At 36.6% G+C, this 14,103-nt stretch overlaps 1 protein-coding gene across 6 annotated transcripts in view; it reads right to left on the bottom strand.

The window, feature by feature from the left end:
• The window catches only part of Abi3bp (ABI family member 3 binding protein), a 242,906-nt gene that overhangs the window by 177,436 nt on the left and 51,367 nt on the right, over positions 1-14,103 (bottom strand). For all 6 annotated transcript variants that reach the window (XM_071615402.1, XM_071615403.1, XM_071615405.1 and 3 more), the window contains exon 2: positions 11,592-11,771. In XM_071615402.1, the coding sequence (XP_071471503.1) occupies positions 11,592-11,771 (180 nt within the window). The remainder of the gene's footprint in view (positions 1-11,591; positions 11,772-14,103) is intronic.

Raw genomic sequence — 14,103 nt, 5'->3', positions numbered from 1 at the left:
GTGCAGGTGAGTACAGACCTTCATTCTACCTCTCCATACCCCACCTTACTCCAAACCCCAACAGCATGGCATTATGTAGGATTTATAATTTGTCCCCAGCAAAACTTTCATTGAGGCTTAATTCCTCAGGGTAGAAGTGCTAAAAGATGTAGCTTAACAGGAAGTGATCATATCATGGGGACATTAGCCTCACCAATGGATTGGTTCAGTCTTGTGGGAGTTCTCACTCTCATGAGACAGGATTAGTTATCTGGAGAGCGGGTGGTTTTCGGGTGAGCCTGCCACTTTGCCTCACTCTCTCATACACACATGTTCTCTTTTGCATGCACCTCTTCACCATCCCCACATAGCCACCCCCATTTGGTACCATCCACCATATTATGATGCAGCATGAGGCCTTTACCAGATGCAGCCACTCAGTCTTGAACTGCCCACCCTTTGGAACAATGGGACAAAAATCAATCACTTTTCTTGATAAATTACCCAGTGTTTTACAGCAACAGAAAATGGACTAAGACCATCTTCCACCACTGGCAGTCCCAAGATCCAAATGCTTTATCCCCCATCTGTACCTTCCCTTCCCACGGGTCTGCTACCCTGACCTATAAGCCTCAAGCGATTGCAAAATCTGTACTGAGACATACTGTGTGCTCCCTACAGATCCCCTACTGAATGCACAGTGACACTGCCAGTGTGTGCAAGAACTGCTGCCATTCTGTCCAGCCAGGTGTCACCCCAGGGTGTGTACATTCTGACCCCTCTTGAGTCCCCTGCTTGAGGTAGAGGCCAGTCCAAATTGCCAAGCAGAGTGGGAAGTAGAAGTGTAGCCAGACAACAAGGGCACCAGAGTCTGGGGGACAAGAGAGCTGAGAACCAAACTATGGGAGGAGCTGGCACAAGAGACCAGACTCCATGTCCTTAGCACATGTGCCATTGTCCCATAGGACCTCCCAAGACAACATGGAAAGATAGAAGTATTAAAAAATTCAAGTTTGCAACAGCACTACATTAAACCTTGAACATGGGTCCTCTGAGGGCATTGGTCACCTGCTCATGAAACCAGCACTGACCTGACCCTTTGACTCCCAGACTCTACACACTGGTCACAAGTCTGCTGTTTCAGGTAATCTCATTTCCTGTCATCCTGGCACAGAGTTGGGACCATCTCATTCAGTCACTGTCCCAAATTAACCCTGCTTCACTTTCACACTCTTGACAAATTCTCACTGACATCAAAAATATTTAATAAACAATTCATCTTACCCACTTGTTCCAACAGACAGTACACATCCTTTTCTAGTTTAGAAGACCTGGTAGACATTAAAATTGTTGGCTTTGTTGTCTGTAGTATTTTCTTTGTCTGTATTTTATATTTGCACCCCACAGAGAAATTTAGTGTGGGGTGTTGTCCATTAAATGGTTTAAGATTTGGCAATGGCTTGCTTTTGAAGTAGAGCCCATATATGCACACGCACATTTTCCAATGAACTCAGCACTTTGTTAATATTTTCTCTCCAGGAAGGACTACTGAAAACTCCGGACTTCATTTGTATATTTTTCTTTCAAGTAATAAGCCTAGGTCACATTAGATCTCAGATGGTCTCTAAAGTCAAAGCCTTCAAATCAGTAAGGTTTTTTTCTTTCTTTTAAATGCTCTAGTCAGCATTACCATGTGCAGATAGAGCAGTAGGAATTACCCCACAAGATGAGTTAAACAATACCAGAACACTGACATGCCATGGGGAAAGCACCAGGGCACGGTGGCCAAAGGCACAGGATTCAACCTGCTGCTTGTAGATTTCTCAACCTCCTGGGGAATCACTGTCTTCCTTAGGATGATGAGGATCATAATTGTATCTACTTCACAGGGTGGCTATAAGGATATAATGACCATTCCCATAAACTCCTTAGCACAGAACATTGTAGGTGCTCAAAAGTATTAAATCATCAGCTAACAGGCTGATAATACCCTCCACCCAATATATGTTCACTCAGCTACTATGTGCCCACCTGGTGAATGGAACTCAGGAGAGATGAACTTGTGGCCAAATTCCCTTGATTTTTTCCTCCTCTTTTCTTGACACAGTGTTCCCAGTGGCAGAAGAAAAGGCTGGGCTATCACTTTGGGACCCAATTGTGAAAGATTTGGTGATCATGCTAAGAATGATGTAGATTGAGCATGTCATTTTCCAAGTAAACTGGGATGTGGTTGAGAGAATGGGAAGCATAGTTGACAATTATGTTATAACAGTGGAAAGCATGACTGTGACAGATAAACCATGATAGCTACTTAACCAAGAGGGTAGAGTCAACTCCTAAACCCTGTTGAATGATTTTCCCCTACAACCCAGTTGTGGATTTCCGCTACAGATCACTAGAGACTTTTTATTTTGTTGATAGGAAACCTTTCTCCAGAAAAGTCAGGGTGCAGCTACCACAGCTGTAGACATATTGACCCTGATTGTAGAGTATATGGGAAGAATGAGACTCAACTCTGGCCCCAAGAAGCCTACATTCAGTTGGTGAGACGTGACAAGATGAAATTATACACACTGTCAACCGTCTTCACTGTCTTCATGAGGATGAAGAGGATCATAAGAGTATCTACTTCACAGGGAACAATACAAAACAGAATCTAACTGAATGTTGACCTTCATGGATGGCACTTGGTATGACTCACATGTGCCAAAGAGAACCGAGAATCTTAGAAAAGTGAAACATATAAAGAGAAATAAAATGGACCATTAGGAAAGCCGATATGACTATGTTCCTTGGTTTTGAGATGTATCCCTAAAACTGAATGAAAATCTAAAATATAAACACTATCTTATATATCTGTTTTCTAGATAACTGCCAATAAAAGGAACAATTAGAGGGTTATCTGTCCAAATAAGACTCCTTCTCTATAGGCAGATTCTTGCAGTGAATCTTGGATAATATATCCTTTTGGAACCATTAGCCAATTTAGGGGATACTTTTAAATATGATTGAAAGTGAACTTTAAATAAAGTTAGATGTTGGTCTCAGTGTACTGTGTATTACATTTGAAAAAAAGAATGTACTTTATATTGAGATATTATGAATTTGTTTTATTGTATTTCCAAGAAAAGATAGATTGGAGATAGTTTATCATTTGGTGAGTACAGGCAAACCGTGAAAATCCTTGTAGTTGAATCCAGCAGAAAAAATAGAACTTTGAAAAGATGTTAAGATACTAAAGTATAGTGAAATGGTTACCTATTATTAACATAGGCCTTTCTGCTAGAAACTCATGGTGAATTGTTTAAGTGATGGCATGCATTTATTTAAAAAATTGGTACCCACTAGGCCAATACCTTTAAAAAGCCCTTTTGAAGTTTACTTCAGTTCTGCTTAACTTTGTGCCTTGGAAGGAAATCAAATGATTCTCTGATTCCTAATTTTTTTAATGAAAAGTTTGGATTTCATTTGAAGATTTAAAGCCAAATACTTCCCAAATGATAAGTCCATTTCCAGGGAAATAACAAAGAATTAGATGACATTTTGAAGATAGTTTCAAACAAAAGAAGAATCCATCTTAAATGGTACCCACAGCTGTTTTAGACTTCCTAAGTCTCAAACTTTCCTCTTTCTCACTCATTCATTTATTTATTGTGTTTCTAAATTCAAGACAACATTGAAGGTCAAAAGCAATGTAAGGTCATTAGCTCTTGGGAGTTTTCTATTTGGGTAAGTGTTGGGGCAGAAATGACAAAAAAGCAAATAGCAGTTTCTTGAGTGATGCTAGAACTGGATGCTATAACATGTGCCTGTTTTTTGTTTTTTTTTTTCCAGCTATTTGGAAGGCTGAGGCAGGGCCACTAAAGCTGGGGATTTGAGGCCAGCCTGGGCAGCACAGTGAGACTCCTCTCAAAAGCAGAAAAAAAGCAAAAATATGAAAATAAAAGCAAACAGCAATTCATTAACATTCACGCTAAAGAAAATGCTCAGTCTCTAGGATATTTACGGAAAGGGACACCAATGTTTTCTGCTCTGGTGAAAGCTGGCCTTATGCAGAGCAGATGAGGTAGCACTTGACAGATGGGCCCCACATAATCCATAGAGATGGTGATGGAAGAGGTGAACAAGTTTTGGGGGCCCAGTAAGTACAGAACATATTTTAATTCATTTAAATCTTTGTGAATTAAGTAGCCATAATATGTGACCTTTTAAAAAAAACTTTTTATAGGATATTGTAGAAGCAAAACATCAGATAAAATTCCCTCAATTGAATATAGTAGTTCAGAGCTCAAGTTCTCAAGCCATATTCCTGGGTTTAAATCCCAGAATGATTTATTTTTTTATTTTTATTTTATTTTTTAGTTGTTGATGGACGTTTATTTATTTATATGTGGTGATGAGAATCTAACCCAGTGCCTCATATATTTTAAGCAAGAGCTCTTCCACTGAGCTACAACTCCAGTCCCTGGAACTACTATTTACTAGCTAGATAACCTTAGGAAGTTTTAACATTTGGAGCTTCAGTTTCTTTATGGGTAAGAAGGAACAAATACCGCCACCTGCACAGTAACTATCTCATCCACATTTGGGGATGGCTTCTTATTTCCCAGTTGGCAGCTGCCTTGCTCTCTTCTTTCATAACTCCTTTTTTGTTTGTTTGTTTGTTTGTACCAGGGATTGAATCCAGGGGTGCTTAACCACCAAGCCACATCCTCAGTCCTTTTTATATTTTGAGATAGGGTCTCGCTAAAAGTTGTAGAGGCTGGCTTTGAACTTGCAATCCTCCTGCCTCAGCCTTGCTAATTCTCCAAGGATTCTGCCAGAGAAGAGGGTGCTCAGCTGGTTTCAATGGCTGGCACTATATCGTTTCCTCCTATTGGTTTCTCCTGTTTCTTTTTTTCTCCAATTATTTTTAAAATATATTTAATTCTCTATATAGTTCCTTCAGTTATTTATCTTCAACCTCTACTTCTAGCAATTTTCTTCCAGTAAATCCACAGCCATCTTTCTTGTGATATTTATCCTTCAGTATAATAAGTAGTAGCAATCTCCATTATTTATACTTCATCCCACTTCTGTAAATGAATAGAGCATGCTTAAACATTTTTGTGACAAAGATAGAAAAAGATAGCCAAAGTTCTGAGTTGTGGTCATAGAAGGAAAAAAATGTGCTTTTGTTTCAGCTTTCTATACAAACTAAAATTAAGCATAAAACTTGAAAAGAGTATTACTAATATATAGGACTATCAATTGCATTAAAATTTATAAGCACATAATTTATATTTATTCATATCTGAATAAATAAACTTTAGTAAGTAAACTTTATTCAAAACTGTTTGAAAAGCTTCCCTTGCGAAATAAAAGAAAGTAATAAATCTCAGATTAAGAAACTATTAATCTTTGATCTGAACTTGCTGAGATAAATTTATCATCGTTTAGAAAATGAAACTGTCATCCTCTTATTTTGATCCATGGAGGGCAGGTCAAAATTCTTGCTATGTTCTTACTAAAAAATTGCTTTATTAGAATAAGATTAGAAAAGTAAAATCTAGGGCTAGAGTTGTGGCTCAGTGGTAGAGCACTTACCTAGTACTTGTGAGGCGCTGGGTTTGATCCTCAGCACAACACAAAAATAAATAAATAAAATAAAGGTATTGTGTTCAACTACAACTAAAAAATATATTGGGAAAAAAAAAGAAAAGTAAAATCTAGAGATTGAGATTGGGGGAGTCATCATATTCTTCTTTGGAAGCCACAGCTATGAAATTCCAAGAATTTTGGTGAATTCTATTCACCAAAAGCAAATGGCAGCTTTGATACAAGGATCTCCACCTAATGATTAAAAGATAATGACTGGCTGGGCATAGTAGCACATGCCTATAATCCCAGCAGCTTGGGAGGCTGGGACAGGAGGGTCACGAGTTGAAAGCCAGCCTCAGCAAAATCAAGGCGCTAAGCACCTCAGTGAGACCCTGTCCCTAAATAAAATACAAAATAGGGCTGGGGATGTGGCTCAGTGGTTGAGTGCCCCTGAGTTCAATCCCTGGTACCGCCCCCCAACCAGCAAAAAAAAAAAAAGATGATGACTGCAGAAGAGAGATTTTTGCTTGTCTCTTAATTTTATTTTGAGAGTTGTCCCTATCAAAAAAGCATACCTGGGGTATGATAGAAAGATGAGTATGACTACTTCTTTTCAGAAACCAACAGTTCTACTAAAATAATTTACTGCTATGATTTTACTGGCACCAACTCCCCACCCCATAATACATAATAAAATCAAACCACAGGGCACCACTCAGACCAAGGTTTTTCAACCTGGGCACTAAAATCTTAGAACTGATTAGAACTTCAGTGGAGATTTAGCATAATCATCATTGGCAATTGAGACAAAGCTTGGAAAAGTTTAGATTGACTATCTCAGTTTATTATAGCAGCAACTGACAAAATTTATAAAGCATGAATACTCTGAGCTAGAATCTATTCTAGCTGCTTTATCTAATTCATCCATAGTCTTACATCGTTTCTAAAAGTTTATCCTCTATTTTATATATGACAGAAATGAAACTCTCTTACAGAATTAAATGACTTACTCAAAACTACTGCACAATAACTAGTGATGTTCAATTTTTAACTCAGGTCTAACTCAAAAGTACTAGATATCTTTCTCTACATCTCTCAGGCAGAGGCTGAGCTTTCCCAGAACACTGTTCTAGCATTCTGGCCCAGGCCTCTTTCCAGTTCAGAAGGTTTACAGGGCACTAGCATTTTGTCCCCTCTTCCCTAACCCCAGAATCACTCTGAGGAGTTAGAGGCACATTGTTGCCTGGGGAGTGCAGCTGAGAGGCCTATACTGAGTGTGTGAAATTGTGCTCTCAGGGAAATGAACATGCGGGTTAACAGGGGAAGTACATGAAAATTAAAACCCTTACCCTTATTAATCCTGTTGGATTCCTAACACTTGGCTGGAAGACAAACCTTCAGAATTTGTGGTAGTGGTAAAGCTACGATATTTTTCTTTTTATTGAAATCTTTCCTACAAGAAGAATAGCAAAATAAAACTCTTCAACTTCCACTCACAACTGGTGGTCCGTCTATAACGTCTTTCCCATGTGATTCAGATCTTAGAGGTCAACTGAACATCATAAGGTATGAGTCTTAACGTTCAATATTAGAGTCCTCATTTTTTATTTTATTGGATATTTGCAAAATTATTGGCAGCTGAAGATAAAAGAAGTGAAAACTTAAAAATGTAAACCAGAAGTGAGAACACTCAGGATGAGAGTCAGAAAAGAAGAATGTGGGAACCTAGAGGACATATTAAATGGGAATCCTGCTTTTTCAATCATAGCAGGACTCTCTTGGCCATTAATATTTAGTCCCAGCAACCTAGGGCAATACTAGTTTTTTTTTCCTACTGCTGCAATTAGTCCTCTAAAATTTTCAGTCAATTTTTATAGAAATTTCATATGAATATGAACTTCCAAAACATAAAAAGGGATTATTTCATTTTTTATTTTGCATGTCAGACCTATAAGTGACTTGAAAATATCTGTCTATACTTGATAGATATTAAAATACATGTATAAATGATTGTTTGAAATATTAGTATACAAAGCACTAAATATTAACTTGAACATTTCAGAATATTTCTTGAACATTTCCATAGCAAAATGAGACATAATAATAAATAAACCATTCAACATATGAGATGTGTCAGGCAATGAGGCTTAGTATTCGTTTGATAATCAAAGTAATTTTGGTACATTTCAGTGCAACTGAAAAAAAAATGCTACTATTCCATTTCAAAAGGAAGAGTAGGAGCTGTAAGTGATGCTTTCTTTCCATAAAGACATAAAAATCCTTTGCTCTCATACTCCACCTTGAACTAAGGGATTTCAATTCATCACTTTATGATCATGAATTTACTAACCTGCCCACATCACATCAGTAAAAAAATAGACCTGTTTCAAATGAACAGATTCAAGAAGGATGTTAGAATAATCTGGTACATAAAGGCAATCAAATAGAAACACAAATTTCAAACATATAGCTTGTGGCAGACAGGATAACAGCCTCGCAAAGATGGCCCACATCCTAATGTCCAGAACTTGTGAATGCATGAGGTTATGTGACAAAGAAGAATTAAAGTTGCAGATAGAATTAAGGTTGCCAATCAACCAGCCTTAAAATAGGGAGAGTATCCTGAATTTGCCATGTGGGCTCAAGACAATCACAAGAACCACTGATGGTACAAGAGAAAGAGAATCGGTCAGGATGATGTGACATGTTATGAGAGGAGCTTGATTCATGTTGTTGACTCTCAAGTAAAAGAGGAAAGCAGGCACTTTGTGGAAGTTGAAAAAGGCAAAATTCCTCAGAGCCTCCAAAAGGGAATGCAGCTCTGTCGACACCTGGAATTTAGCTCACTGAGACCCATGTTGGACTTCTGACCCGCAACCACAAGGTAAGGTATTTGTAATGTTTTCAGCCACCAAGTTTGTGGTACTTTGTTACAGCAGCAACAGAAAGCTGATACAGAGCTGTTTAATCAGTTAAGAGCAATTAAAGCAAACACAATCATGGGAAACCATAATAATCAATTTTAGCAACCAAAAATAACACTTGGAACACAAGTCCATTTTGAAGTAATAAAAGGAAAAGCACAAATATTCCTTGGCATACAAAAATAAGAAAAAAAAGAAATATGTAAGAGGAATGTTTTTCCACTTCCACTAGACTACAAGAAGAGAAAGGGGACTAAAAAAATAAATACAGTGATATAAAGTATGGGTAAGAGTTTTTTTAAATGCCCCCTGGAATAATGTCCTAAGAGTTCTGGAGTCTTTGTCCCTAAAGTTCTTTTAGATATACAGAGTCCTATCTATGTTATATCTATTCTGCATGGCTCAAATGTTTACTTACCTGACATCAGAGCTTAGATTAAATTAATTAATGCTAGAATTAGAAAATTGTCATTTTACAACCCTCATATAAAATAATGGATCTGAGATTAAACAGTCTCCCATGGCCTCCTACAGTCTAAATATTCTACACAGATTTGTGTCCATTCAAATCTGTACCACAAATATTTATTACCTATCTACTCAACATAAATCATTCTGATGTGAATAACCAGAGAATATGACATAAACCTTGACTTTAAGAAAGTCATAGTTTAATATTTCCCAGAGTAAATAAATGACCATTGTCAGGCTAGTCATTGAGAAGAATCTCAGGAGATGGAGAAGTGATATATTGATTTTAAAAAACCTATCAATATATTAAAAAATCAATACATTCTTATTGATCCTAAATGAACTATATTATTAGTGATCACTGGAGGTTACCAGGGAACCAACTCATAGCAATGAGAATTGTATGCCATTTGCCCTAAAAACATACAAAGGAAATGAAAAAGTAGATGACAGAAGAGAGAAAAATCTTCTTTATCATCAGCTTAAAAAGGCATAAGGAATGCTAGAGTTAGAAAATTGTCATTTTACAACCCTTGTATAATATAATGGATCTGAGCAAAGATCATCATCAGATATTAAAACTCAAAATAATTTTAAAATAGATAAATCAGAATAGAACGTCTAAACATGCACACCAAACAGTCTTAGGGTCAGGAAGTGGGACAGACAGCCATTATGTACCTCTTCTTGTGAGTCCCTAGGAATCACATAGTACCACTTTATAAACTAGTATTTCTCACCTCCAAATAAAACCCAAATCTAAAACAGCCCCCAGATCCGATTATCTTTTCATAGAAAACACAGGGATAAAGGAAGTAGTTCAAAAAATCCAGAATAGGAGCTACCAATTAAAGAATGTGGAATTCTATATGCTAAACCACCAAATTTCTCTAGAAATCAAAAGAAAAGGAAGAAACTTAAGAGACATGATCAAATGTAACACACAGGCCTTGTTTAATCCTGATTCCAATAAATCGACCCTGAAAAGCTAGTTTTAAGATCAACAGAGAAATTTAAGTATGAACTAGGTATAAAATGTTATTATAATAAAGGCATGACACTATTAAAATATGTTTCAATGATTAGAGATGCATAATGAAGCACTTTCAGATTAAAATGAAATGTCTGAATATGCTTTAAAATACACCAGCCAAAAAGAAAAAAATGTTTGTATGAAAGAATACATAGAACAAGATTAGCAAATCAGTAGTATGTATTCAAGCTGCATGATGAAACTTAAGGGCTCATCACAAGATGCTCTCTCCTATGTTTGAAATTTTCTATGATAAAAAATTTAAAGGATGAAAGCAACTGTAAATAAATAAAAATTTCCTAGTTCATTTGATCAGTCTTTATTATTGAAAGTGTGAAAGATTAAAATATTCATGCTAGAAATTTTATTTTTCTGCACATACACATATTCTTATTAGTAATTTGACTCCTATTACTTTAAGATTGAATTCATCTGATATAGAAAGTAAGTTTTCAATTGACCAAATTCCCAATTTACACAATCAAATAAAAGTCTATCATAAGTGAAATGTGACTTCTAGTGCTGAGTAGAGAGTGCTTCTGGTGCTTTTGTGTGAAGTTGAGCCTACATCTTTTGCATGAATGGAGTGGGAAATATTTGCAAACATTCAAATTATTTATGGTTCATGTGAAAAGATTAGTATTATTGTATTTTTTCCAAAGTGCTAATTCTCACAAATTTTTGATTAAAAAGTAGCAGATTTGCTTTGAAGTGATTATCTTATGTAAAATCTAGTCTACATGTTTAACTGACAGTATTATCCTCTTGCTTGTTTTTCAAATACAATAGAGACTTCTCTAGGAGAAAAAAGAAGCTGGACAAAACAGATTCATCTTCAACATTCTCTGCATATATGTGTAGATTCCAGAGCTGGTATAAAGTGGTTGAACTTATAGCATTGAACTTCTGAAGTTCATAGAAAGCCTCTTAAGCAACAAACCTAGCAGTGGAACAAAATATAAATCTCATCATGGATTTTCAAAGTATTCACAACAGAGAGCCTCTTTTAAAAAAAAAAAATTAAAGGGATTTTATTTGCAAATAATTTATTTCTGGAGAAGTCTTGAAGGTGACCCACATGCTCAAATTGCATCTGGAGGCGATTAAAATATTTTCAAAGATATATACAATTTCATAATATATAGAAAAACTTTCATTTTTTTTGTCTGAAATATGCTAAATTTTAAAATATGCAATACTTTTTTCTTTTTAAAGGTAGCCTTTTATAAAGAAACACTTAAAAAGTTGTGGCTGTTACCTTCTACCAGAAGGGAGGAAAGACAGCATAAGGCAAGTTAGACTATGTAAATAAATTACATTATATAGGAATAAGTCTAGTTATTTCAGCTAATTTTTTCCCTTATGCATTAAGCTATGTGGGAGGGATTACAGGTATAATGTCAATAAAGATAATTATTATTTTCTCATGCAGTAAAATTTTTAATATAAAGAATTGTGCTATGGGTTGCAACAATTATGAAGATGATTTGTGATTCTAGCATTTGGTCCAGTCAAGGATGTAGAACAAATGGATACACAAATCTCAAGATTTTGTTACAACCATTACCTCCCTTTTTTCTGAGCCTGATCCCCAAATACCTTACCAACTACAGCTTCTGTGTATTTCCCTTCAGTGGGAAGAGGGAAGTACTGGTTTGGAGATACGTTGCTGCCATATCCCAGCAGAAATCCTTCAAGCTTTACATTTGGATTTGGACGTAGGAACTTCAAGAGGATGGAGTCACTGGTGGTATTGATGTGGACTTTAAGGCTTGGCTTTTTGCCTAATGATGGAAACAAACAAACAAAAATATGTGGTTGTTACTTTACCTGTTTTGTATCCCACCAAAATTTGCAGCAAGGGTTAGTTGCTAGAGCATTGTTCTGGGAAAGTATGTTCTCAACTTTGCAAGGCTCATAGCAGACATGCCCAAATGTGCCCAAAATGTAGCCAATTTTGATATTTAAAAAAATAGACTTCAATAAGCCCAGCATGGTGGCACACACATGTAATCCCAACAATGAGAAAGGCTAAAGCAGAATTCCACACTGGAGGCCAGCCTGAGCAGTTTATTGAGACTCAGGCTCAGAATAAAATTAACAGGGCTGGGGATGTAGCTCTGTGGCAAAGTACCTTCAGGTTCAGTCTCAAGTATTACAAAATTAAATAATAATTTTTTAAATAGCAATGAGGAAAATGGACTTAATACCATAAAAAGCAGCTGAGAATGAAAACTAATGTTGTGTGGTTTCAATACTTGGTAGTTTATTATCAAGCAGGTAATAGAATTTAGGCTTTCTGTTTCACCTCATACTGAAAGGACCTGGATCTCCTTATTGGTAAAACTGAATTACTGCCAGGCACAGTGAAGCACACCTATAATTCCAGCAGTTTGGGAGGCTTAGGCAGGAGGATTGCAAGTTCAAAGCCAGACTCAGCAACTTATCAAGGCCTTAAGAAACTTAGTGAGACCCTGCCTCAAAATAAAAAATACAAAGGGCTGGGGATGTGGGTTAGGAGTTGAGTGCCCTCAGGTTCAATCCCTGGTACTAATCTCCCCACCACTAACAAAAAACAAAAACAACAACAAAAAAAAAAAAAAAAACTCTGAATTATTACACTTTGAAAACCTTTAGCCCTTTATGTTCTGCTTTCTAACACCACAGCTACAGGAATTGGTCATGGATAAAGTTGGAAAGGGAGAGGAGAAGGAAGGTTTCTGGTGGCAAAGGTAGTAAATTAGGGAATGTGGAAGGAAGAAAATGGTTAAGGAGAAAGTGGACGAATTCCACTGGGAGCTCACTGTGTCAATGAGACAATTACATGGAGACGCCCAACAGGGAGTTGAGTATCTAAGTGTGATGCTCAGGACTGGGGTACAGACTCAACTGAGTGTCATTAGATTATCAGTGACAATTGGACCAACTTTCCCAGAGAGACTGTGAAAGGTGAGAAGGGAGACATTACTTCAATTCTCAAGACATTTTTTTTAAATCAATGATGCAATAGGAACAGATAATCACACTAACTAAAGGTCTTGACCAGACAGTAAGGAAACAACATTGTCTTTGGAGCCAGAAGGAACAGGGTTCAAATCCAACTGTTATCATCACTATGAGATAATGGTTAACTCATCACTCTGGCAACTCCCTGGACACGCTTGCACCTAAGCCTCCTGCTTTGTAAACAATGGATAACAGCCACCATTCTTGCTGTGTTATTTACAAAGATGAGGGGAAATGGTACAAACTTAAAGCTGGCACATAGCAGTTGTTCTATGATTGCCTAGCCATCCTTTAGCCATAGTTCTTTAGCCATCATTCAGAAATCCAAAAACCTTTGTATGTTTTTTTTTCCCCCCAAGTTCATCTCAAACAAATTTGGCAACAAAACTCTGAACCATCCTGAATCCATTTCGTCTGTCTCTGAGCCTGCTCAGTATAACTATTGACATGCTTCACTGTGGAAATGTGCTTAGTTAAGTGGTGCTTACTGGGCAAGAACTCACTAAAGAGGTTATATAACATTTGGTCTAATACTTTTCTAAAATGCCTCAAATTTGTGAATTCCAAAACATGCCTGACCCTCGAGGTTAGGATTGCAAGACTGAATTATTTTATTATCCACAGATTTACTATTTTGAAAATATCTTGCCTATTGGAAAGACTGCATTTACCAATTTAACAATTCGTATTCTATTTCTCATTAATTGAAGTTTTATATTGTATAAATACCAAACACCACATCTATACAACACTAGTTCCCCAAGGTTTCATAACTGAGTTTATTCTGCTTCAACCAAAATCAGTCTGGGCAGCCTTAATAAATACAGTTACATAAATGGATTCATACTACTATCTAGAACTAAACTTTAAAAATGTCCTGAAAAAAAAAGAAATAGAGGTAGACAAATCTCACTTCACTACAGTATCACCAACTTTATACTTCAAGATCATCATCCAATTCTTTATTTAAAATTAGGAAGTCATGTCCCTTGTTACCTTACCAGACATTATTTCTCCTATTATAACTTCTTACCAAAGCTCATTTGGTTTTGGCCAGTATAATCTTCTTGCTTTATGTAGTACATATTTGGTCCTGGCTCTCCACCTTGG

Source organism: Marmota flaviventris, chromosome 8 (genome assembly GCF_047511675.1).
Source record: "Marmota flaviventris isolate mMarFla1 chromosome 8, mMarFla1.hap1, whole genome shotgun sequence".
NCBI lineage: Eukaryota > Metazoa > Chordata > Mammalia > Rodentia > Sciuridae > Marmota > Marmota flaviventris.
Note: the sequence above shows the minus strand (reverse complement) of the source record. Positions and strands in the feature narration are given on the sequence as shown.